This window comes from Cydia fagiglandana, chromosome 4 (genome assembly GCF_963556715.1).
Source record: "Cydia fagiglandana chromosome 4, ilCydFagi1.1, whole genome shotgun sequence".
Classification (NCBI taxonomy): domain Eukaryota; kingdom Metazoa; phylum Arthropoda; class Insecta; order Lepidoptera; family Tortricidae; genus Cydia; species Cydia fagiglandana.
In genome coordinates this window covers 14046976-14071168 of record NC_085935.1, presented here as the reverse complement: position 1 = coordinate 14071168, position 24193 = coordinate 14046976, and the positions used below count along the sequence as shown (strand labels likewise).

At 35.4% G+C, this 24193-nt stretch overlaps 2 protein-coding genes across 4 annotated transcripts in view; both read left to right on the top strand.

Annotated features, from left to right (window-relative positions):
- Positions 1–24193, top strand: part of LOC134663783 (E3 ubiquitin-protein ligase MIB1) — a 255207-nt gene that overhangs the window by 90939 nt on the left and 140075 nt on the right. The window lies entirely within an intron of this gene.
- LOC134663781 (uncharacterized) lies at positions 5564–21669 on the top strand. 3 transcript variants are annotated; one of them, XM_063520268.1, is made up of 11 exons: positions 5564–5643; positions 5728–5784; positions 6582–6706; positions 6848–6994; positions 8618–8830; positions 12908–13070; positions 13836–14023; positions 14499–14649; positions 14882–14976; positions 15510–15596; positions 16626–21669. In XM_063520268.1, the coding sequence occupies exons 1-11, from the start codon at positions 5616–5618 to the stop codon at positions 16953–16955; spliced, it is 1584 nt and encodes a 527-aa protein (XP_063376338.1). In that variant the 5' UTR covers positions 5564–5615; the 3' UTR covers positions 16956–21669. The 3 variants fall into 3 exon arrangements, with proteins under 3 accessions (XP_063376338.1, XP_063376337.1, XP_063376339.1); XM_063520267.1 differs by having other exon boundaries at positions 13833–14023; XM_063520269.1 differs by lacking the exon at positions 8618–8830 and having other exon boundaries at positions 13833–14023.

The following is a 24193-nucleotide window of genomic DNA, read 5'->3' as shown; positions in this document are numbered from 1 at the left end:
AAAACAACAAAAGATATTCAACCATTTGTTAATTACCAGAAACAACAAAATAAATTTGTTAATTATGTCTGTTCACAATAGTTGACTTTAATATAAATGTTAATGTTGGAATCAAGCTGATTGGCATAACCCTTTCAAATGTTTCTCCCAACCGTTCCACAAACAATAGGGATAACAATATAAGCAAGTAATAACCACAGCAAGCCATAAAGCTAAATCAACACGTTCGAATGGTGAAATGAACACCCGAAATATGGTTAAAATAACGATATGAACAAGTTAAATCCTTACCAAAAAAAGGCAGTTGACACAACCCTTTGAAATGTTTGTTTTATTCGTCACACAAACAGTTGAGATAACAATATTAAACAGGTAAAAACTACAGTAACACATAAAGCTAAATCTACATGTTCGAATGGTTAAACTAACTCACACGCTGGGGTTAAAATAACAATATAAACAGGTTCAGTAAAATACAAAAAAAAACGATTGACATAATTCTTTCTTGTGTTTGTTTCAACTGTCACACAGAGAGTTGGGATAACAATATACATAGGTAATAACAACATTAATACAAAAAGCTAAATCAACCTATGCGAATGGTTAAACTAGTCCTTTCAAGTGTTTGTTTCAACTGTCACACAGACAGTTGGGATAACAATATACAAAAGTAAAAACAACATCATACGAAAAGCCAAATCAACCTGTTCGAATAGTTAAACTAACCCTTTCAAGCGTTTGTTTCAACTGTCACACAGACAGTTGGGATAACAATATACAAAAGTAAAAACAACATCATACGAAAAGCTAAATCAACCTGTTCGAATAGTTAAACTAGTCCTTTCAAGTGTTTGTTTCAACTGTCACACAGACAGTTGGGATAACATTATACAAAAGTAAAAACAATATCATACGAAAAGCTAAATCAACCTGTTCGCATAGATAAACTAGCCTTTTCAAGTGGTTGTTTCAACTGTCACACAGACAGTTGGGATAACATTATGCAAAAGTAAAAACAACATCATACGAAAAGCTAAATCAACCTGTTTGCATAGTTAAACTAGCCCTTTCAAGTGTTTGTTTCAACTGTCACACAGACAGTTGGGATAACAATATACAAAAGTAAAAACAACATCATACGAAAAGCCAAATCAACCTGTTCGAATAGTTAAACTAACCCTTTCAAGCGTTTGTTTCAACTGTCACACAGACAGTTGGGATAACAATATACAAAAGTAAAAACAACATCATACGAAAAGCTAAATCAACCTGTTCGCATAGATAAACTAGCCCTTTCAAGTGGTTGTTTCAACTGTCACACAGACAGTTGGGATAACATTATGCAAAAGTAAAAACAACATCATACGAAAAGCTAAATCAACCTGTTTGCATAGTTAAACTAGCCCTTTCAAGTGTTTGTTTCAACTGTCACACAGACAGTTGGGATAACAATATACAAAAGTAAAAACAACATCATACGAAAAGCTAAATCAACCTGTTCGAATAGTTAAACTAGTCCTTTCAAGTGTTTGTTTCAACTGTCACACAGCCAGTTGGGATAACAATATACAAAAGTAAAAACAACATCATACGAAAAGCTAAATCAACCTGTTCGCATAGTTAAACTATCCCTTTCAAGTGTTTGTTTCAACTGTCACACAGACAGTTGGGATAACAATATACAAAAGTAAAAACAACATCATACAAAAAGCTAAATCAGCTTGTTCGCATAGTTAAACTAGCCCCTTTAAGTGTCTGTTTTAACTAACACACACGCAGTTGGGATAACAATATACAAGGATAAAAACAACATCAATACAAAAAGCTGTATCAACCTGTTCGAATGGGTAAAATAGCCCTTTCAAATGTTTGTCTCAACCGTTCCACAAACATTTGGGATATCAATATAAACAGTTAAAAACAATAGCACGACATAAAGCTAGATCTACGCGTTCGAATGGTTAAACGAACACCCGAGTTAAGGTTAAAATAACGATACGAACGGTTTAAATCCTTTAAAATAAAAGTCAATTGACACAGCTTTATTGAATTATATTTGAGTGATATAAAGTTAGAATGTAACTGTGTGATCCTTGTATTTCAACCCGTACAAGATTAGAACCTTTTTCATGTAATGTCATTGAGTTTTTCTTTATTGATTTAAATGCCATCTAAATGAGTGGCCATCTAAACGTTACGGTCACGTGATCGCTGTCTCGAGTTTATCATTTTTTCCCCACCTCAAAAAGTGCCCAGCGCCGCTAAAGAAGTTTTCACTTCAAAAAGTCAATTGACACAACTCTTTTTAATGTTTATTTTATCCGTCACAAAAACAGTTGATATAACAATATCAAACAGGTAAAAACTACATGTTCGAATGGCTAAGCTAACTCACGTGCTGGGGTTTAAATAACAGTATAAACAGGTTAGGTCCAGTACAAAAAAAAACGATAGACATAATTCTTTCAAGTGTTTGTTTCAACTGTTACACTGACAGTTGGGATAACAATATATAAAGGTAAAAACAACATTAAGCTTTGAACCGTCATTTGAAGCCTAACATAAATAAATAATTTGAGAGTAGCAAACTTGATTTCCTGTAACAGATCGGTCAAACCACGAATACTCCCCACTCCATCCCTACCTTGTGACGTCAGGTCCTGTGCACCAGGTGGGGCAACGAGGCAGGTAGCGCTCGGAGCCCTCGTCATTGGCTCTCAAATATGAATGTACACAATGAAAGCGTTTTAATGGTAGGTAGGTAAAACGCTGCTATTAATACAAAAAGCTAAATCAGCCTGTTCGAATGGTTGAACTAGACCTTTCAAATGTTTGATTTAACCGACACACAAAGAGTTGGGACAACAATATAAACAGTTAAAAACAACAAATAATTAATAATAATAAATAAATTTGGCCTATATACGTCCCACTGCTGGGCACAGGCCTCCTATCATGCGCGAGAGGGCTTGGGCTATAGTCCCCACGCTAGCCCCATGCGGATTGAGCAGTACCATCTTTACCATAAGGGCACACGGGGCCCGTGCCCAGGGCCCCCCAGACAGTAACAGTATAATATATGATTACCCATAGTAAATACTCGCTACGCTCGTGTTTCAATTTTGGAGTCTTTCGCTTGCTCGGGTATCAATATTAGCAGGAGAAGTTAAACATATGTTGCCACCGAGTGAAACACAAAATTTTTCACCACACCAACACAAGAAAACTACTAACTGTAAATTAATATCAAACAAAATCAAAGCAAATCGATTCAAAATGAATGTTATTAAATATTTGTCATTCAAAATCATCATTTAAAAGCTAATTCTACCAGCAAACCTAAGAAAACAACTTAAAATTTGCATTAATCAAATGTAAACTTTGCCTCACATGTGAATAAAATGCAACTTTCTTATTCGTTTTTGAACAATCAAAAGAGCCTTTGCCATCTGGTGTGGTAAAAATAACATGATAATACTCGTTTCGAACCTAGAAATGAGCCCGCGCGAACGAAATTATAAGTAGGTACTTACTTACTTACTTCGTTTTTTTACTATTAGAAAGAATTCCATCGAAGTAAGCGTGCAGTTTTTATCAGGTTCTTTAATTGTTAATAATAGGTAATGGAATTATCTAACGTAGCATGGTCAATACTTATAATTTACTTACTTCAAAATTTTACCCTAAATATGCCTGATTTGGAACCACAACTTTTTTTCTGTGAAGTTCTTTCTAATGCTAAAATAATGAAGTAGGTAAGTAAGTAGGTATAAGAAACAGTCATCAGTCATCACCTGTACGGCTACCACCAGTTTTGACATTGACATAACGCTCACGTTTACGTAACTTACTTTCTATGCATCTCGCTCGTACTCGCATATGCGAGCAATAGTGGAAGCGAGATGTACAGAAAGTAAATTACGTAGACGTGAGCGTTATGTCAATGTTAAAACTGATGGTAGAGGCTCTGCACGACGCGACGCGCATCTGCAAAACTCAAAATGTTCCGCCGGGCGAATATTCGACCGACGGTCAGGCTAAATGTCCGGTATCCGGTTAGTATCCGACCAAACAACTATCCCTTGCATCTCTACATTCGATTACAAACAGAACCTAGAATAATTTTCACCAGAATTCACACAAACAGTTGGGATAACAATAATATAAACAGGTAAAATCGACATCAATAATATAGTTTATACTTGCTAAGCTGTATTAGCAAAGTCGCATACGTATTTTCTGGTTTTCCTTATTATTTTTAAAATCGCAACTCTTTTCACATTTTTACATTACTTTTACAGTAATATCGCTTTAAGTACGTGACCCCATTATTAGGCGCGGTTTCGCTTTAACGCGAATTTCAAATTTCGCGGATTGCATATGCAGTCATTTATTTACGTGTTAAATCATTTTGTCGAACATCGAAGTTAATTAATAATAAAAGGATATCCGTCTAGCTAGCTCACGTGCGAGAAGCATGGCAATAGGTTACCTACTTGACTTGCGTTCGTTTATTTAATTTTCGGCAGTATTCGGTTTTATTCGCTGTTACTAATGTTCACAATGTTAAGTGACGTGCCATCGCCATCGAATTTCTAGTGTAACTCTGACCTCCAAATACGCGGATTTATTTTTAAATTGCATATCTAGTTATAGTGGTTATTATGGTAAAAAGTAAGACAAAATAGGTGTCTTTAGAATAGACAACTAAGACGGCGGCGAAGGACGCGTCTTAAAGGACGCCATACACGGTACAATATTTTATTTTACTCTATTGCACCGCACCGCGACCTTGGTGCGTCGCATCCATAAGTGAGAGCGAGTAAGAGATATCTGTTTCTCTTTTAAGATGCCGTTTGTATTTTAAGATGCTGTTTGTAGTATGTTCATATAAGAATTTTGCGATATTGGTTTGTATACTTGCTCAAGCAGATCTTGTCAGTAGAAAAAGGCGGCAAATTTGAAAAATGTAGGCGCGTAGGGATATCGTCTCATAGAAAATTTGAATTTCGCGCCTTTTTCTACTGACAAGATTTGCTTGACCGTCTATATCTTAATATAGCATGCAAAGATATCTTAACATAAAATTTCCATATCGCTGGATAGGTAGAAAAAATATTTGTTTTAGAAAAGAACAAACATTCAGGTATTCATCACATGTCAAAGACCGTGGCGGTACTCGATACATTATGATTGGACCATTAAACGCTTCTGTCGTTTTTTTACTTATGGGTCTGCAATTTAAAATCACAATTTCAATTCTAAATATTAATACCTAAACCGCTACCTAACGAGTAATATTACACAAATAACCCACATTTTTTTTATTTCAATAGTTATCTTATTATTCCCTTTTAAAGCCCAGTAATAGTGCCATTACTATCTCATTAAATTTACTCCAATAGGTACCAATAGAAAGTGTGCGCTGACACGCCATGCGTTGCGTGTATGGAAACCTTTATTCGAAACTCGTGCGCGCGAACGGGTGACGACGGAGGCGACGCTTGCGCAACCCCCGCCCCCGCGCCTCCGCCCCACCGGCCAGTCCGGCCATCGGCGACCGCCAGTTTATCCGAATTCGTGCAGCGATGTGTACATGTAACTAGTGATACATTATGACGGGAATAATGGATTTAAACATTGGTGGGTAAGAACACATTATGATTGTTATGTAATTAACTCTAATTGTTATAAATTAAGAAGGTAATAGGGTTTTTATTTTTTAAGGTCTCGTATATTTGCATGAATGGGGCATTTCCGCGGAAACCATTAAACGCTTCGAAGGTACGTGTTTGTTATTTTCGTTGTCGGATTATTTTCGTTTTTTTTAGTGTTAGAAATTAGGTAACCAATGTTGGCGTGTCTTTTTATTGGAAAATGCTTTTAAAACATTAGTATAATATATAATTTGAACTATTACTTATGAAAGCGAGCTTGTCGGTCGCCATCTTTTTAAATTGGTTCACGGTAAATTTCTGTGTTGTTTTATCTCATGAATCTTGTACCTTTAAACGAGCAATTATTGTTATTTATTTATTTTTATATTTCGTTGATCTCGGAAACGGCTCTAACGATTTCAATGAAATTTGGTATATGGGGGTTTTCGGGGGCGAAAAATCGATCTAGTCTAGCTAGTCTTATCTCTGCGAAAACGCTCAATTTTTAGAGTTCCGTACCCAAAGGGTAAAACGGGACCCTATTACTAAGACTCCGCTGTCCGTCCGTCCGTCTGTCACCAGGCTGTATCTCACGAACCGTGATAGCTAGACAGTTGAAATTTTCACAGATGATGTATTTCTGTTGCCGCTATAACAACAAATACTAAAAACAGAATAAAATAAAGATTTTAGTGGGGCTCCCATACAACAAACGTGATTTTTGACTGAGGTTAAGCAACGTCGGGCGGAGTCAGTACTTGGATGACCGTTTTCTTTTTTGCCGTTTTTTGCATTATGGTACGGAACCCTTCGTGCGCGAGTCCGACTCGCACTTGCCCGGTTTTTGAGTTTTATAATGTTTTCCGAGCAAAGCTCGGTCTCCCAGATATTATTGTTAACAGTGCAATACTTAACATATTTCAGATAACAATATATCCCTCGAATTAATGAAATGTATGAAATCTGAAGAGTTACAGGAACTCATTCCGAATATAAGAGACAGAATTTTGTTCAAATCTGGGTTGGAACAGCTCTACAAAGTTATAGACGTACGTACCTATTGTTTACTTACCTGTCAACCTTTACTTATTAAGTAGTTGAATCAAAAGCTGTGCTTTTGTTGAAATGACACATTATTCTTAGTTAAAACCACAGTTTTCCTTTCTTTACTGAAATGGTTATGGTTGCAGGAAACGTCAACGGAAGCGGCAACAACAAGTGACATAGATTCGAGTAATGATGGTATATCAGCGCCGTGTAGTCCATCAGGGCGTGCGTCCAGTTTATCCAGTGTGTCCAGCTGTAACGAGAACCCTCGATCCGGAAAAAATCCACGCGTAAGTGTTTGAGCATTACTTAACTAATTTATATTATAAAACAAAGTTCTCTGCTGCGTCTGTCTGTATGTTCGCGATAAACTTAAAAACGATTGCACGGATTTTCATGCGGTTTTGACCAATACCATTCGAGTGACGCGACTCTTTCTTTGGTTGGACTGTAGCAAAGAGGGGCTGGGACTTAGAATTTTTATTTATTTTAATTTTAATTGTCATTACTAAAAAAGTGATTATTTCATCAAAATCTTTTAAATAAATCGTCGTCTAGTACCCACAACACAAGCCTTATTGAGCTTACTGTGGGACTAGGTAGATCTGTGTAAAATTGTCCTATAAGTAATATTTATTTTATTTTTATTTTAAATTATTCTAAGTGTTTTGCAACCCATAGGGGTTGCTTGGTTTTGTTCCTTTAATTAAATTTCCTATTCCCAGAAACGGCCCGACGGCCCCTCTTTGGTATTACAGTTTGTTGGGCATGGGTTGTGCACACCATCTTTACAATAGGTTAAAACTACATGTCCAAATTGTTGTTTACACGAATTTTAAGGCTGCGGACCGCGTGCGTCCAGGCCCCTATTTCACCAACGTGACAGGTGCGACAATTCGACAAGTCTCATTGTTGCTGACGTCACAGGCATCCATGGGCTACGGTTATCGCTTACCATCGGGCGGGCCGTATTCCTGTTTGTCACCATCATTGTATTATTTAAAAAAACTTTATTATATCGGCAAAACACAGGCATTTCTCTTGCGATGCTTATGATGATAATGATGACAATTGTCACAAGATTTCAAAGAACTTTCGGTAATTCTTGACAGCAAATGAGTTTTGTGCCGGAATGTTGTGACAATTGTCGTATTTCTTGTGACAATTGTCATTAGCTTCGCAAAATAAGTACTTATTAACTGGCGATATAGTGGAGTTTTTTTTAAATTAACATGTTGGTGGCACACAACCACACCGCCCATCTGATGGTACGCGGTTACCGTAGCCTATGGAGGCCTGTGACGTCAGTAACAGTGATGTCGACAATTGCCGGACCTGTCACGTTGGTGAAATAGGGGCCAGTCCGCGGCCTAAACGTTCCGTCACACAGGCGCGTTTTCCGGGCGGGACGTGAGCGTTTTGTATTAAAAGCGGCGCGTCCTGTGTCCTGTGTGACGAAGCCTTTAATAGAGTTCCGTAGGTCTTAATAGGGAAGCCTTATAATTTCGTCATGTCTATCCGTCCGTCTGTCTGTCTATCGGTCTGTTAGTCTTTATAAACCCCTGACGCAAAAAGAGGGGTAAGTAATTAAAATTTCACGTGTCTTGTGTGTCTGTCTGTGACATCTAAACGGATGGACCGCTTTTTTTAATCGAGATGATTCTTAGCTAAATTGTATCAAAATCTGTTTAGCCTTTTTTGAGATATTGAAGTAAGTATACAAGTACGTTCCCTACAGGTGGCATTAAAAAATCCTAAACTGTATAAGTAACAAATTGTTGTTTTCACACGTAACACTAAATATTCGAAACCTTTGTAAACAAACTTAGTTATGCAGTTACCACAAAGCTTTCTCGGTATTAATTGTGTATCCACTATATTGTCTTTATTTATTTTCTGATTCTTATTCATAGGAAATCGATATAACAACAATTTTGAACGATAATAACCACGGTAAACTAGTTTTGGCACGTTTGAAAACGTGCAAGAAGCTCGACGCTACTTTTAGATCCCATCTAACCAAAAGTATTGTTGAGTGGTACCTTAAGCATAACGAATGCATGAAAAAGGAAGATTTTATGGTTATAGCTGAAGCAATTCAAGTCTTTATTCCCACGGAATTAAAGGTTACCTACTTTTATACGCATTATTCGTAGGTAGTTATTGCATGTAAGTAATATGAGTATACAAGTGTTCCAAAAACCAGCGTTAAAATGAAAAGGTCTGATATAAGGCAGCTCATTTACGTCATTTATGGTCACCCTCTTTGTTTTATCCAAATTGCTTTCTGTACCTATCAATCTTACAATTCTTACATATTAGTGCGATAGAGACAGATACAGTTGTCGTAGCGCAAAAGATTGGCATGTTGGCTATTACGCGCCCGTGGTGCCTAGCCAAGATGGCAATTTTTGTTTTTAATTTAATAACCAAATCATTAGGTACATTACATAGGTACAAATTTCGCCGTTCTGGGGGTATTAATTTAATAACCAAATCTTTAGTACAATTTAGCTGTTCTGGGGGCCTTGCCAATATGCCAATCGCTTGCGCTCCGACAACGAAGCGCTTTCTGTCTCTATCAGACTATCACTCTTACATATTAGGGCGATACAGATACAGAGATAACGTTTCGTTGCCTTAGCGCAAACGATTGGCATGTTGGCTACGCACCCAAGGTGCCTAGCTAAGATGCCAATTTATGTTTTTAATTTAATAATAACTAGAGATGCAACGGAGAGTTGTTTGGCCGGATACCGGATATTCGGCCTGACCATCGGCCGAATATCCGGTATCGAATATCCGAATATTCGGCCGGCGGAACTATACCTACATTTCGGTTCTTCAGGTGCGCATTGTGCAGGTTTTGACCTGTTTCGTAGTTAACGATCGCGCGGATTCATTTCTGGGTTCGAAATAAGTGCGCGTGCAAGTGAGTGGAATGTTTAAATTGTTTTAAAATAATAAACGGTTTTTATAGTCCGTGGAGCTCACGACATAAAAGTGTGATATACGGCAAATGATGATGATGGAATTTCCTTTTGCAGAGTTGCTCCTTTTGACTCACAGATTGATTTAGGAGGGGGAGCCAACCGGATTTTTGATGCAACATTTTGACTTAAGGGGGGGTGCCCTCCGAAATTTGTAAAAAAATTTGTTTGGCTATGTGCGCAAGTTTGGTATAATTTTCGGGTAAATCAAGGATGCTAAATTCATTTCTGATATTTAATTTAAACGGTTTCATATAAATAATTTGAAAAAAAAATTCAATTTTATTTTTTTTCGATAAAATGCCAAAACTTTTCTTATTTTTATATATACACAAAAAATAAAAATTTCATGAAAAAGCCCTACTATTCCTCGTTATAAAAAGTATACACATGGTATATTTATGTCTAAAAATATAGAGAAAAAAAATGAAATGTAGACCTACTTTCGACCACCAGCTCACTGAATAGTATACAAATATATGAGTTACAGCTATGAGAATTACGGCGTTTGATGATGATGAGATACCCACAGATAGGCATAGTGAGTCCTTAAAACCCTTAGATCATTTTAGGAATGGGAGCCACCTTGATTTTTGGTGCGGTGTGATTGAAAGGGTGGGGATGATTTGTCCCATACAATCATAAATTTATGAAAGCATCTGTTTAGGTTTCTGCATTAAGTTTGGTGTCATTATCGAGTAAATTAAAAGAAAAAAAGAGCAATGGACTAATAGTTACATTATTTCGTATTTAAAAGATTTTACTGCCTAATATATTTGTAAATACTCTTTAACATTGCTTATGCTTGGTGCACAACGTAATCCGATTTAAGGGACGTAACTATACGGAGGAAAATAATTTAAATATTAGTCAATATTGACATTATTAATTTGTATTTTGAATACTTAATTACCTAAATGATTTCTATCTTTTGATTTACTCGAAAATGTCATCAAACTTATTGCAGAAACCTAAACAGGTGCTTGCGTAAATTTATGATTGTATGGGACAAATCACCCCACCTTTCATCCCGACTGTATCAAAAATCAAGGTGAATCTCCTTCCTAAAATGATCTAAGGGTTCTAAGGACTCACTATGTATAGTAAAAAGGGATCTCATCATCATAAATTGCTAAGCTGTAGCTCACACCGTTGTATCTTGTTCAATGGGTAGTCGAAAGTAGGTCTACATTTAAATTTTTTTGGTCACATTAATGTAGAATAAATCTGCCATATGTATACTTTTTATAACGAGAAATAGTAGGGCTTTTTCATGAAATTTTTATTTTTTGTGTGCATATTATAATAAGAAAAATATCGGCTTTTATTTGGAAAAAAAAATAGAAAGTTTATATTTTTCATTTTTTTTCAAATTATTTATATGAAACCGTATAAATTAAATATCAGAAACTAATTTAGCATCCTTGAGTTACACGAAAATGATACCAAACTTGACCAAATAGCAAAACTTTATTTTTTACAAATTTCGGGGACCTCAAGGGAAAATCAAGGGGACCCTTGAGTCAAAATTTTGCATCAAAAATTCGATTGGCTCCCCTTCGTAAATCAATCTGTGAGTCAAAAGGAGCAACTCTGCAAAAGGAAATTCCATCATCATCATTTGCCGTATAATTAAGTGAACACCAGGGACTATAATAGTAAATGTTTTAAAATAATAAATAATAAACTGTTTCTTAGATCCAATTTGTTTACTCAGAAATCACGCAATGTTACTTTCCGGTATCCGGCCGAATAGTAGGTTACTATCCGGTATCCGGCCGGATATTAAAATATTGGCCGGATACCGGATAATAACCATATCATTAGGTATTACAAATGGTACAATTTAGCTGTTCTGGGGGCCTAGCTAACATACCAATCGTTTGCGCCACGAGAACGAAACGCTATCTCTGTCTCTCTATCGCACTAATATGTAGGTAAGATTCCAGTGACAGAGACAGAAAGCGCTTCGTTGTCGGTTGTCGGAGTGTAGGCGATTGGTAACTTAGCCAGGCCCCCAGAACATCTAAATTGTACCTTAAGATTTGGTTATTAAATTAAAAACAAAAAAAAATATCTTGGCTAGGCACCTTGGGTGCATGGGTGCGTAGCCAACATGCCAATCCCTTGCGCTACCACAACGAAACGCTAGCTCTGTATCCCTATCGCACTAATATGTAAGAGTGATAGAGATAGATGACTATATACAACTCTACGGAACGTTAACGATTGGCATGTTGGCTAAGCACCCTGATCGGATGATAGAACCGTACTCTTCTTCTTCTTCCTCCTCGCGTTGTCCCGGCATTTTGCCACGGCTCATGGGAGCCTGGGGTCCGCTTGGCAACTAATCCCAGAAATTGGCGTAGGCACTAGTTTTTTATGAAAGCGACTGCTATAACATAACATAAAGCGTGGTCGTGCCAGATAGCATCTTTTTCGTGAATTTATACAAAATCTTCCGTGGTCGTGCTGTATAGCATCACACACACAATGATGGATTATATGTGCCTTATTATCAGCCCTTTTCGTTTTGACGTTGGTTTATGGGATATCTTGTATAAGTATAATTAGATTAGTGTTGCTTCATTGAAAATGTAATAGACGCTTAGCTAAAATGTATGTAAGTAGATAGAGATAGGCATTATGTATGTGATGTACCAAGAGGGTGGACCAAAATCGAAGACAACGCAATCGACGCCTTATTTAATGCAGTGCTACGCAACGTAAGCGCAGACCGCAATAACGTACCTTTCGACATGGTTTGTCACATTTTACCCTCTCAAGGGATGATTCCCGAGATAAAAAAATATGTTCTTATAACGTTATCCTGGTTAGAGTGGATTTAAAAAAGTTTTTCTTTATAATTACTCCTAGTAAATTTGTTCATCTTTGCAAATCATTAAAAAAGTTAACGAAAAGTAATTGAGTAATTTAATTACGAATTAATGTAATTGCAATTGCAAACTACACAGAAAATTAAATTTTATGTAATTAAATTACAAACAATTAAATTATATGTAATTCAATTAGTAATTAAATTACTCAAGTAATTAATTACGCCCAACACTGATAATACGAGTGAGATGCATAGAAAGTAAGTTACGCACACCGCTAGCGAATATGTCAGTGTCAGATCAATGTCAAGCTCGTGGTACTGAAGTTAGCTAACTACGAGTATAGTTACGTCACAGCGTTTTTGTCTGTTTTTAGGAGACATACTACATACCTGGTTTGAAATACAACAACAAATATAGACCTGCCAAAGGAAAACTGATAGATAGGTATAATAATCAAAGGAGACTATTAAAACGAGAAGGTGTTCTTGGCCGGAAAAGAAAACTTCAAATTGAAAATATTGATCAGGAACATTCAGGTACCTACCTAACTACTTACATGTTTAGGCCAGTAAACGAAGGAATTACAGCGGAAATAATACGTGTATAATAAGTGTGTGTACGTGTATAAAAAGGCGCGAATATATTATTAATACATTTTAAAATATTGATCCTAGCGAAAAAGTGTACTGAATGTTTTTTGTAGATTTCTTATGTAATAGATTTTTTTTTTGCTACGGGCCACCGTTTAAGAGTTATTTACGAAAAACTACGAAAAGTGACCTTAAAACCCCCCCTACCCGTTAGCTTCACCCCCACCCCCCGGTACTTTTAGTATTTTCTTTAATACACCATTACCTACACCCATGCTAAAATTGGCTTACACACGAATTATTTCCCCCGATTGGCAATGTTTGGTGTTCGTTTGGTGTACTAGTTTACAGAGTCAACACCAAATACACTTAAGATCAATGTAATCGGGTCACTATGTATGGAAAATCCTGATTTCATTGCTCAGGATGATAGCAGACAAAGTAGCCAAATGTATATCTAAGTCGCAACCCATCTTAAAGGGGCCCACTGATTACCAGTCCGCCGGACGGTATCGGCCTATCAGTTGTTCGGAGCTGTCAACTTTTTGTTCCAACTGACAGGCCGATATGGGCCCCTTAATTAAGTACCTTATACTAAGGATTTGTTGCAAAGTATTTGGCCACATTGTCTGCTCTTACGTGTTTTATATTTACTTTTCATGTGTTGTTTTGCATTTTACTTTTTTACTAAAACATCATTATCTTCAGCAGACATTGAAGAAGACGAGGAAACCGTTATATGGCTTCAGTACAACAAAGAGCCGTTTCAAGAAGTAAAAGATAAATGGCTGCAAACTAGAAAATATCGCATACAAACAGATTACAAAAACTCCACCAAAAATTTGCAAGACATATTAAAGAAATACCCCTTGTTAAAGCAGAGTTTTGGCTTTCAGCTTGTAAGTATACATTTTTATTAAAGCGGTAAAATAGTTATTCCTGTGAAAGTTAATTTAGCGCCACTTGCACCATTCTACTAACCCCGGGTTAACCGGTTAAACCTGACTTACCAGTACAAATTGAGACTAAGTTAACGTTTTAACCGCATAACCTTGAGTTACGGGATGGTGCAAGTGGCCCTAAACGATTAAGGGCCACTTGCACCAATCACTAACCCGGGGTTAACCGGTTACTCATACTCATTTATTTATAATATAATTACATATTACACGTCAAAATTGATATTAAATTAGGTAAATTAAGTAAAACCTGGAGTTACCACGATTACCAGTACAATTTGACACTGGGTTAACGGTTTAACCGGTTAACGCCGGACTAGTGGGATGGTGCAAGTGGTGCTAACGGATTAACTATTTTGTGACAAATATTATCTTTCAGCACTGATTAGTATTTAATATTTTATATGGTTTGCAGATTGAGTTGGACTTTGAATACAGCCATCCTAAAAGGGGCATCTCACTGTTTGTGAAGTTTCCAGAGTTTTTAGAAAAAGCTAATGCTGCTTTTATTGGCGTGAAAGTATTTCAAGATTTGAAGATCCTCTTCAACAACACAACACAAGAAGGTAAATTTTGCCTTTGGTAAATTTTATCGCGAGATAGAGATAGATTTCTCTTATGTGGATGAATCGAGAAATTGGGCCACTGCAGGAAAAAACATTAGGTTGCTTTTACCTTACCTGATCTTATACATAATAATCGTCTTTGTTTTACATGACCATATTATATAATAAGCTCTAATAAGTAGGTACCTATAATAAAATAAAATTCACTAATAAAATTTAAATTTAATTTCAGACACGAAAACATTTATTGCTTTGTCCCTACTTTGTGGGAAACTTGTCCCGACTGTCGGCAGATCTGATAATAGAAGGAACGATAAAAACGAAAAGGTAAGATAGCTGATAGGTTTTGATACATTTATTGTAAATTAGTAAACATCCCTACAATGGAACAGGCACCAGTAATTTAAACACTGGCAAGATTTTACCATAAACAGGAGCCATAGAACTGCTTAAGTTTGATGTTTCATTGATTATTCTTTGTTTTAAAATTAATGGCACCATACATCCCATCATGACTGGAACAAAAAAAACATAGTTTTTATTTGTTATATTGAAACCATAAAACATAATGGACGAATAGGACATTCAACTTTTAACTCGTAAAGTGGTAGAAATTTTACAGGTGCCGAGAAAATATCAAAATGCTCCAAATTTTCTTTTAAATGTCACACATGTCTGGTTCTCCTAACATAGGTTTATTAATCGACCTCAAAAAAGTCGATGGTTCACAGATAGTTCACAGTTCGTGGTCTCTATTTTATCATACAGTTATTTACTCAATGTTTGTTAAGATTTTTATATTATTTATTTACTTATATTACATATATTGACCCTTTGCTTATAAATGTTTCTGTTTTTAGCGCTCGTCAAAGGATTTGGCTGACCAAAAAAAATATAACAAACCGACCATATTAGAATCACGTGACAGCTTGATATTGCATGTGAAGGTAAATATTTTTAATTTAATACCTTATTTTGTATACTATAATAATAAAAAATATTTCAGCATATACACGTCCCACTGCTGGACACAGGCCTCCTCTCATGCGCGAGAGGGCTTGGGCTATAGTCCCCGCGCTAGCCAATGCGGGTTGACGACTTCACATATACCTTTGAATTCTTCGCAGATGTATGCAGGTTTCCTCACGATGTTTTTCTTCACCGAAAAGCGTCTTAGCTAAGAATATAAAATAAATATAAATTAAAGGTGACAATCCATTTCCAACGACAGCTGCACTACTGTTTATTTTACTATGTAAATTGACAATAACACCGACGCGTTCAGTACCAGTAGTGCAGCTGCGGTCAGAAATGGAATGTTACCCTAATGCTGGACACAGGCCTCCTCTCATGCGCGAGAGGGCTTGGGCTATAGTCCCCGCGCTAGCCAATGCGGGTTGACGACTTCACATATACCTTTGAATTCTTCGCAGATGTATGCAGGTTTCCTCACGATGTTTTTCTTCACCGAAAAGCGTCTTAGCTAAGAATATAAAATAAATATAAATTAAAGGTGACAATCCATTTCCAACGACAGCTGCACTACTGTTCATTTTACTATGTAAATTGACAATAACACCGACGCGTTCAGTACCAGTAGTGCAGCTGCGGTCAGAAATGGAATGTTACCCTAAGCTAAGTACTCCAAGCATGTACCTATTGAATATTTTTTGTAAGAAATATACAGTTTACATTTTATTATTTTCTAGACTGCTAAATATCAAATGATATTTCGTACGTAAGTTCCGCAAAACTCACTAGGACGAGCCGGGCTTTGAACCCGCGACCTCCAGATTGAAAGTCGCACGCTCTTACCGCTAGGCCACAAGCGCTTTTTATTGTGTATACTAAACCTGTAAAATGTAGATATTTCAATCGGCATATTCGGCAAACCATGAAGCAAACCCAATTTTTGGGTTTGTCTTATTCGGAATCACTGATGTCAAATGTGTAATAAACTTTTTTTTTTGTTTTAGACTCAGAGTGACATTCAGAATTGCCTTGCAACACGTCGGGATATCCACCTTAAGAAAGGACTCACATGCCAACCAGTGGTAATTTGCGTCGGGCCAGACGTCGAAAATATTACGGAGTTCTACGTCAATTTTGATGACGTCACTTACCAGCTGGAGTCTCTTTTAAAAGCTGTTGACATTTGCTTCAAAACCTTTCATGTATTTGATATAAAATATCCCCGCGAGAGTATTCAGCCGTGGATGTTCATACAACGGTACTTTTATGAAATTCACACGCCACAAGATCATACATTTCCGAGTGTTGCCACTTTAATTGCAGATTTAATGTAAGTTACTATCAATGTTTCTTTAGTGAAAATGACGTTTAATTGCTTTATCTGTAATTCCGAGTTAAAATCCCTGAAAGGTTTGTTTTTACATTTTGACTTGAAACATAATAATTTATCTGAATATAGTTGTGCACAGCCTACATGCAACAGACGCTTTCAAAATATAAAAAGCTATAAGAGACATCTACTCAGTCACAATATCTGTAAGCGGGGTAAATCTCAATCTAATAATGCTACTAATATTAGAACACAAAGAAATCATACACACACACATTGTGAATCAAGTGAGCCGAGTAGTAGTTGTATTCTCCACAATGAATCCGAACAAAATAATGACTTTGAAGTAACATGTATTGAAAATTGTGAAACAGAAATATTACGAAATGATACGTTACCTAATTGTGCTTTTTCACAAGTTTCAAAGCTAACCAGTTCAGACGACATAGCTGATACAAATGAAAAAACCGTTTATGATAACAGCCATATTGAAAATTTACAAAACAAAGCATTACAATTTGCTTTGTCCCTTTATAGCAATCCAAATTTAAACAGGGCTACGGCAGCAAACATTTTAACTGAAATAACACAGAACATAACTAAAGTGATTGGTGAGACTTTAAGTCATTACATGTCAGATGCTGTAAACAACAGTTCTATTCAAGCTGTAATTGATGTATGTTCCACTCCGTTTGAAAAAGTTGACACAGAATGGAAACTTTTACAGTACTTTGAAGGATTAGGTTGTTATATTAAACCCCAGCAATATATAATAGATTCTTCTGTGATACCATGCTTACAAAATGGCTCTAACATATTACAAACTAAAACGGCCAAAGGGACAATGGTGTCACTGAAGGAGTTGTTTAAATGTTTTTTTGAACTACCATCCGTGTTTGAATCAACTTTAACAAATATGGAAAATTTACAGAGTCAAACCGGAAAGCCACTGAGCAATTTCATTCAAGGATCTCTATGGAAATCGAAAATTTTAGGTAGGAGTGGAATATTCATCCCTTATTTTTTATATTTTGATGATTTTGAAACGGGCAATGCTTTAGGCAGCCATTCAGGCAAACAGTCCATCGCAGCCACATACTTGAGTTTTCCAACTCTTCCGTTGGAGTATTTATCATTATTGGAAAATATACTAGTTGCGTCACTGTTTAACACATCCCTAAAAAAGTTTGGTAAAGATTCACTTTTTCATTTACTTATCAGTGAATTGAAAGATTTGGAAACAGAAGGTATTGATATAGTAATTGAAAGTAAAACACAAAAAGTATATTTTGTCCTTGGTTTGATTATTGGCGATAACTTGGGCTTAAACTATTTGTTAGGATTTAGTCAATCATTTTCCAGTAATTATTACTGCAGAATTTGTAAAACTCACAAGTCAGTAATGTGTAAACAAACAGTTGAGTCAGTTTGTACTTTGAGAAACAAAGACAATTATACTAAAGATTTAATTTCAAATGACCCAACCGGAACAGGCGTATACGGAGATAGTATTTTCAATACTCTTCCAACCTACCATGTAACTGAAAATATGGCAGTTGATATCATGCACGATATTTTTGAAGGTGTTTGTCATTACGATATATGCAACATGTTATTGCACTATGTTCATAGGACTAAATTATTTAGTTTGAGCACTTTAAACAGCCGATTATCATTATTTGATTATTCTGCCAAGGAATTAGATCAAAAGCCCGCAACGGAAATAACCATTGACAATTTAAAAAATAAAAAATTAAAAATGAGTGCATCTGAGATGTCTTGTTTCGTTAATATTTTACCTTTTCTTATTGGAGATCTCGTTCCAGAAGATGACAGAGTCTGGAACTTATTTTTGAACTTGTTAAAAATTATTGATATTTTGTTAATGTCTGAAATTGACTGTTCAACAGTAGAATATCTCAAATATTTAATAACAGAACACCATGAACAATATCTCGAATACTTTAATGACACGTTAAAGCCTAAACATCATTTTATGATACACTACCCTCATATTATAAAACGTATAGGACCTCTAAAGCACATTTGGTGCATGCGATTTGAAGCAAAACACAAACAATTAAAACAAACTGCTTATAATACATCATCTAAACGCAATATACCTCTCACTTTAATGATAAAACAACAGTTAAACGTTGCACAAAGAGTTCATACTAGGCAGGGTTTCTCTGACAGACTTACATGTGGAAGCGTTGATAACACTACAATGATTCCTGAATTAACCAACGCGACAGTAAACGGATCTAGTATACGTGATATTCGAATAAATTGGGTGACAAAATATGGCACTATGTTTAAGCCTGGTTTAATTTTTACCATTTTCAATGAGCAAGAAGTTATATTTTACAAAATTGTTTATATACTTAAATTAGAGCCAGCCATTTTTTTATTATGTAAAGTTCTTATTAATATTGGTTTCAATGACCACCTTCAAGCATATCAGCTACACGAAACTAATTGCACGAGTAATTTTGAATGCCTTAAATTAGAGAACGTTACAAGTCTTCCAATAGTTCCTCATTTGGTGCCTAATGGAGATATGTATTGCAGGGTGAAATATTAATAGTTATACCTATTGGGTATTTTATTATGTTTAACATATTTCAGAAAACAAGGTTTCCTTCAAATTAATGTAAAGTATGTAATCTGAGGAGCTGAAAGTCCAACTCCATCTGCAAATCATAAACCAGCTGCTTACAGTCATAATTCATACATTTTCATAAGATAGTGTACATGCAGGTTCATACAGGTTTACATATAAGTAGAAATCAACTACCTCATTTGGTACAAAATTATTAATATCTGCAATTAAGGCGGCATCACTCGGTTTATGTTCTTCTCTCAAAACTCTGGCACTCTGCTTCAACATTTAATGTACCGTTAGAAAATAGTACTGTTTTACAACTTTCAAACGCTATCATTTCTATGTTTTATATAAATTTTGGTATATAGGCGCCACTATCTATAGAGCAATAGGGCACTTTTCAGCCGTCCTAATATAAGGAAAAATAGGGGCTATTCCCACTAGTTACCACCAAGCTGTTACCAGTGGTAACTACTGGGATTTTTTTCTCCACCTTTTACCCTTTTTGTTAAAGTTCAAACCTAATAAAAACAGTATAAATTGTATCGTATAAATACAGAGTAGTTTAATAAATAATGATATGTCCATTAGTGTTCCAGTAAACTGCCTTAAAGTGATAAATAATAGTTTGTTTTTAACTGATTTGTATGTTCGTCCGTATAATTAATTCGAGTTACAATTAATAAGATAAATCTCATTCAAGCGTTAATTTCTCATTGACTATTTTAGTTTTTGCACTTGCACGGGTAAAACTGTTTTTATTTTTATTTTTAATCACTTTTAAGGCAGTTCACTGAAACACTAATCGGCTTAAGTATAATTATTTATTAAAGTACAATATATACAGCGTGTTTGGTACATCGTTTGCCAAATTAAAACGGCAGATAGGTTGAGTCATTTGCTATCTTCTCAGGCCTAGAAATGTTTAATTTGGTGCAAAAAAAATTCTTCCCTTCTATGACAGTTTTTCGTACTTAAATTTCAAATTTTTATTTTCGTAGTTGTAAAAAAATACCATGGCCAATTTTGTTTTTCTAGGTATGAGAACATAGCAAATGACTCAAGCTATCTGCCGTTTTAATTTGGCAAACGATGTACCAAACACCCTGTATATACAACAGTATATATACTGTTTTTATTAGTTGTTGAATTTTAGTGGTAACTACTGGGAAAAAAATCCCAGTAGTTACCACTGGTAATTGGTGGTAACTAGTGCGAATAACCCGAATAATGCAATAACTATATATTATATGAGATTGATACATAGTTACTGCGTATTTTATTAGGACGGCAGCTTTGTGTAGTAAATTTTTTATGGCAGAATTGCTTGTAGGGAGGTGGCTACCTTTTAGAGTGTTTTCCATAGTAGTCTATTTTATAATAAATTATATATTTTGTTAGAGCCAGCCATGACTGAGCAAATACTAAATAAGATTAATGAATGATACACATGAGTTGCGTTCTCGCGCGCGACTCCATACTTGAAGTCGCGCCAGATGTATGGAGTCGCGCGCGAGAACGCAACTCAGCCCACCTACCCCATTGCGATTTTGTAGTCGTTTCGCAGTTGAAATCAAGGCTCTGAACCGGTTTTTTCTTCATACAAAAAATACCGGTATTATTACGTTCTTTTTCGTTCTTTGGTTTTATTATTTCATTTTTGACAATCTAATAATAAGAAGTTGTTACCTAAATACATGATTCAGTCCTACGTAAAGAGCATAAAATAATTAAAAATATTGGGGCTATTTTGGGTTTTACAAAAAACCGGTTCCGAGCCCTGATTGAAATGCAGTCGAGCTATTATATCTTTTCGTTTTTAGATTTGAACATATTTAATCTAATATGCTACTATATATCCCAAAAACCATTTTGTATTTCATGACCCATGTTCCGTGGGAAAAGTTGTTCAGTTTTGTGAGTACCTACTGTACTGTCACTAGGTTTCGGGTTAAGTATACAGGGTTTTTGTAACACCTTGAATATATATTCGCACATATATATATATATATGTATAAAGCATCATAATATGCGCGCCACCTAAACCTAATTCGATTTTTTTTCTACCTGTGGTAGGTTCAATTGTTTAAGAATAAACTTTTTGTCGTATGAATCGTTTTTTAATGTTCTTTTTACAGTACTTGCTATGCCGAACCAACTTGTTTTCTTAGTTAGGCTATAATTAACCTCTATTTTATTTGACTGAAAGTTATGTGTACCTACGCATGCAGAAGATATTTTTGTTTAGTGTCGTGTCTACTTCCTATCTGTGTGAATTTGACTAATGTGTGTAAATTTATCAAAATATTCAAGGAACTTATGTAATTATATTGTATTAACCTAGAATCAATTTAGTATATTTAACAAACCTGTTTTGCAGTGTCTTCTACTAATTTTGTTGCGAACACTAAATGTTTTGTATTGTACCTAGTATTAACAACCTAGACATAATAGTATTGTCAATACAACAGTTTTGCTGTATCAAGTTTGCATTTGTGTTGCATATTATGTACCTGCTCCCCTAGTCTGTTAGGTTTTATGTCCGACGTAAAGCATTAGTCCTCTCCACTCGCATATTTGCCAGAAAGGGACGAATGCTTTATGTCAGACATACAATTTAGCGTACTAGGCTCCACAGATAAAAAAGGCCTTGAATCAACCTTTCGAAGTAAAGGTTGGCTCAACACGAGCTACAGTGTTGAATCAACTTCCGCTAAAAACAAGTTGTAGTCCTAACAACTAAAGCGAAAGTTGATTCAACATTGTAGCTCGTGTTGAGCCAACCTCTACTTCGAAAGGTTGATTCAACAGTATTTTATCAGATAGATGCAACACAAACGCACTTATTGATACTACAGAACTGTTTTGTTGAAAATACTATTTTATCTCGGTTGATACTACAAAACATTTTGAGTATTCCCAATAAAATTAGTATATGTTGACACAACAAAACTGCTTTGTTGAAAATACTATTGATTCTAGGTTAATACAACACCAAGACACTTATTGCCTCAACAAAACTACACTGTTAATTTTATAATTTAATTGAGGTTAATTTAACAAAACATACATGTAGATCTAACTATTACAAGATAAGTTGGTTCAACATTGCAGGACTGTTAACCCTACCCTTTTTTTTAAGTACATTTAACCTTTAAAGCGGGTAATATCAACATCAATACATTTGATTGAATCAACACAACGAGTTTGTTAAAATTACCATTTAATCGAAGTCAACCCAACCTATGCTTTAAAGGTTAATTCAACATTAAGATTAGGTATTTTTAACACTAACGCACTCATTGACATAACAAAACTGTTTTGTTGAAAATACTATTTTATCTAGGTTGATACTACAAAAAATTTTGAGTATTCCCAATAAAATTAGTATATGTTGACACAACAAAACTGCTTTGTTGAAAATACTATTGATTCTAGGTTAATACAACACCAAGACACTTATTGCCTCAACAAAAATACACTGTTAGTTTTATTATTTAATCGAGGTTAATTCAACAAAACATACATGTAGACCTAACTATTACAGCCAAAGTTGTTTCAACAGTGCAGGACTGTTAACCCTACCTCTTTTTGAAAGTACATTTAACCTATAAATCAGGTAAATTCAACACCAAAACATTGATTGAATCAACACCACGATTTTGTTGGCTGTATTTAAAATATATTGGGTTGAGCCAACAATATAGTAAGAGTTGATCCAATATAGTAACTCGGTTAACACAACCTTGAGTAAAAGGGTTAATCTAACATTAAAAACACGTAGATTTTACTGACATGGTTTGTTATTTTTACAGGTTTGCACCAAGTGCAAACTAGTAAAACTAACCATTGAAAGTAAATAGATTCAACACTAACATACTTGTATTTTTAACATTTCAAGTACGTTAAACCAAACCTTGTTAGAGAGTTAATTTTACTGTCATGGTTTGTTGTTTTTACAGGTTTGCACCAAGTGCAAACTAGTAAAACTAACCATTGAAAGTAAGTAGGTTCAACACAAACATACTTGTGTTTTTAACATTTCAAGTGCGTTAAACCAAACCTTGTTAGAGAGTTAATTTTACTGTCATGGTTTGTTGTTTTTACAGGTTTGCACCAAGTGCAAACTAGTAAAACTAACAAAAATGTAAAGGTTAAGTAATGAATTAATAGTTTGCTAGACGGTTAAATTAACCATTGTGCTACTTGTAAAAACAACTAAAAATCGAAGGGTTGGTGCTATATCAACCCCTTGTTAGAGGGTTAATTTTACCATTATATTGAAATGTTGAATCAACAAATATGCAATAAGTTGAAGTTACCGTAACTGATCAACAATACAGTTTTTGTTGATTCAACAAAACTCAAGGGTAGGTGCTATATTAACCCATAAATTTTGTTGAAATATGGTAAAACCAACTAAAAAATTCTTTCAGTGTGATAGCACGCTCAGCAGTTGTACGGGCTGAGCGTCTTTCCAATTACGCTCGCTGACCGAGCAGGCGGCGGCGGCCGGCAGCGGAGTCACGCTGCGTTTCGCTCGTTACCGTCACGTGCCGCTAACATCTGGACCTACCCGCCTGTGACAACTTCTTGCTTCCAACTCTAACAATTATCTCGTATTTCTTTCTAAACGT

Excerpts from the sequence above, each read along its gene's own strand:
- LOC134663781 (XM_063520267.1), top strand. The coding sequence starts at position 5,616 with ATGACGGGAATAATGGATTTAAACATTG. Across the intron at positions 5,644-5,727 it reads AATAATGGATTTAAACATTG|GTCTCGTATATTTGCATGAA; the intron begins GTGGGTAAGAAC and ends TTATTTTTTAAG. Across the intron at positions 8,831-12,907 it reads TTATTCCCACGGAATTAAAG|GAGACATACTACATACCTGG; the intron begins GTTACCTACTTT and ends GTCTGTTTTTAG.